At 35.1% G+C, this 2500-nt stretch overlaps 1 protein-coding gene across 1 annotated transcript in view; it reads left to right on the forward strand.

Annotated features, from left to right (window-relative positions):
- The window catches only part of LOC113829583 (voltage-dependent L-type calcium channel subunit beta-2), a gene marked incomplete in the record, with an annotated part of 189121 nt that overhangs the window by 143157 nt on the left and 43464 nt on the right, over window positions 1-2500 (forward strand). The window contains 1 exon segment of the mRNA XM_070129924.1: window positions 614-685. Within this exon segment, the coding sequence (XP_069986025.1) occupies window positions 614-685 (72 nt within the window).

The raw sequence follows: 2500 nt of genomic DNA on the forward strand, positions 1-2500 counted from the left end.
CTAATCCAAAGTTTCCTTAAGCAATGAAAAAGAAAAATATACACGAGAGAGTCATTGCAAATTGAAATGCCTGATCCTCCTCGCAACCCCGAGCACCAACGAGCTTTATACTGTATATATGAACATCTCGCAAAACAAGAAAAGACAAAAACAGTAGACAAATATAACAACAAAACAATAAAGAAAAGGAGGTAATGGGAAAAAGGACACAAGACTGACAGATGAGACTTGTTTATACACTTGAAACAAGGGTTAGGACCTATATGTACCTCCATATACAAACTAAGGACAAGACCTACTGATCCAGTGTATGGTTATTCATATAAGACAGGGAATATGCCATATATATAACCATACACATATTAGAGCTGAGGATGACATACATACATACACACACATACAAGACTGGTGCAATATACACACGAGAATAAAAACTAGACACAAGACATGTATATAAAATGGAGATAAAATCCATACATACTCCTATAAACCTGAGGATGAGGCCCGTATACACACACATAAGAGTGTGGGGGCGAGACCTCTATATACACGTATAAGCCGTTGGTGCAGCGGCGAGAACCTACTGAGACACTTCAAGTGGTTCCGTCAATAGGGGCACCATCGGGACAGCGGGGTCAGGCGCAGAACGGAGGGCCAGGCATTCGTCACTCTTCAGGCAGCCAGGGTGAGTCTGGCAGGATGATGGCACTGCTCCAGCTAGATAGTGCCTGGGTGTGACAGGCTGGCACTGACCCATTTACCATATGTTGTGTCTTTTGATCTTGTGATAGGTGGGCACTGCTGCAACCAGCTTTCCTTTCTTGGTTTTATATTTAAAATATATTCTCATTACCTCTCCCCCTCATCGGGCACTGTTTTAGGTTAGAGAGCGTCTCCGTGTGGCTCTGCTCTGACAACTTACCTGGATGTGACACTGTTCTTGACTAGTGCATTTGTATAGCACTGCTTTTGACTAATATGTAGGTATGGCTCTGCTTTCGACTAGTAACTAGTTACGTAACTGCTCTTGACTAGAAGTAGTACTGATCACGACTATTATTCTCATAGTCCACTCACCTGACTAGTACTAGATGCGACAACATCTTGACTAGTACACCATCTTGACTAGTAGAAAGATGTGTCATGACCAGTACACTAAGCTGACTTGTGGAGCTCTCAGATCCCACACCCTATACTCAGCTCCTTATAAATATGACGCTATTGCTGACTAGCGGCTATAGAGTAGTAATAATAAGGATTGCTTCTGATCGGCATATGTAGCGTGATAGTTCCATTTAGCTTGCATACAGCGCTAGTCCCCGCGTAGTCCACGGAAGCAGCTTTTCTTTGCAATGGCGTGTGGATTTTCATGGTAGTTAGTGCCTGACCGTTTGCAATTGATTTTGATGTCGTTGCACTTATGTTCCCGTGACTGTTGTGTTTGATGCTCCGAGTGTGTGTTGTTTTAATTCGTTCAGATGCCACTTTTACAGATACAAGCATGGAGTTTTGATCCAGATGTCTAGTAAGATTATGAGAGTGGCACTGTTGTTGGCCCTGTTGTCTGTTCTGTTGTTGGCACTGTTGTCGTCTGGTCTGTTGTTGGCGATGATGGAACACAGGGCCGTATTGCTATTATTAAGATTATTGTTATTGTTATAATTATTACTATTAGTAGTTGTAGTAGTAGTTATCATCATCACCATCATATTATTATTATTATTGTTATTATTATAGTAGTAGTAGTAATAATAAGGATAATGATAATGATGATAATAATGATTATTATTATTAGTGTTATTATTGTTATTATTATTATTATTATTGCTAGTTATCAGTATTATCAATATTCTTATTATTTTTATTCTTATTACTATTATTCTCTTCTTATTGTTACTGTTACTATCATTACTGTTACTGTATTTTTTCAATTGTTATCAGTGTTGTTTTTCTTATTACTATTGTTATCATCACCATCATCATCACCATCATCATTATGTTTATTATCATTATCATTATTATAATGATAATCATCGTCGTTGTCGTCGTCGCCATCTTCGTCGTCATCATCATCATCATCATCATCATCATCATCATCATCATCATCATCATCATTATTGTTATTATTAGTAATAATACTATTATTACAATATTATTGCTAATATTTCCTTGGTTATTATTGTTGTTATTATTGTCATTATTTTTTATACTAGTAATGATAATAGTGCTAATGATACTAGTACTAATACTTTAATAATGATAATGTTCATGATAATAATAATAATAATAATAATAATAATAATAATAATAATAATAATAATAATAATAATAATAATAATAATAATGATAATGATAATGATAATGATAATAATGATAATAATAATAATGATAATGATAATAATGATAGTAGTAATATTGATAAAGATGATAATGATAGCAATGGTAATAATGATGGGAATGTTGATAATGATATTGATAATGATGATGATAATAATATAAC

The sequence above is a fragment of the Penaeus vannamei genome, chromosome 14 (assembly GCF_042767895.1).
Source record: "Penaeus vannamei isolate JL-2024 chromosome 14, ASM4276789v1, whole genome shotgun sequence".
Classification (NCBI taxonomy): Eukaryota; Metazoa; Arthropoda; class Malacostraca; order Decapoda; family Penaeidae; genus Penaeus; species Penaeus vannamei.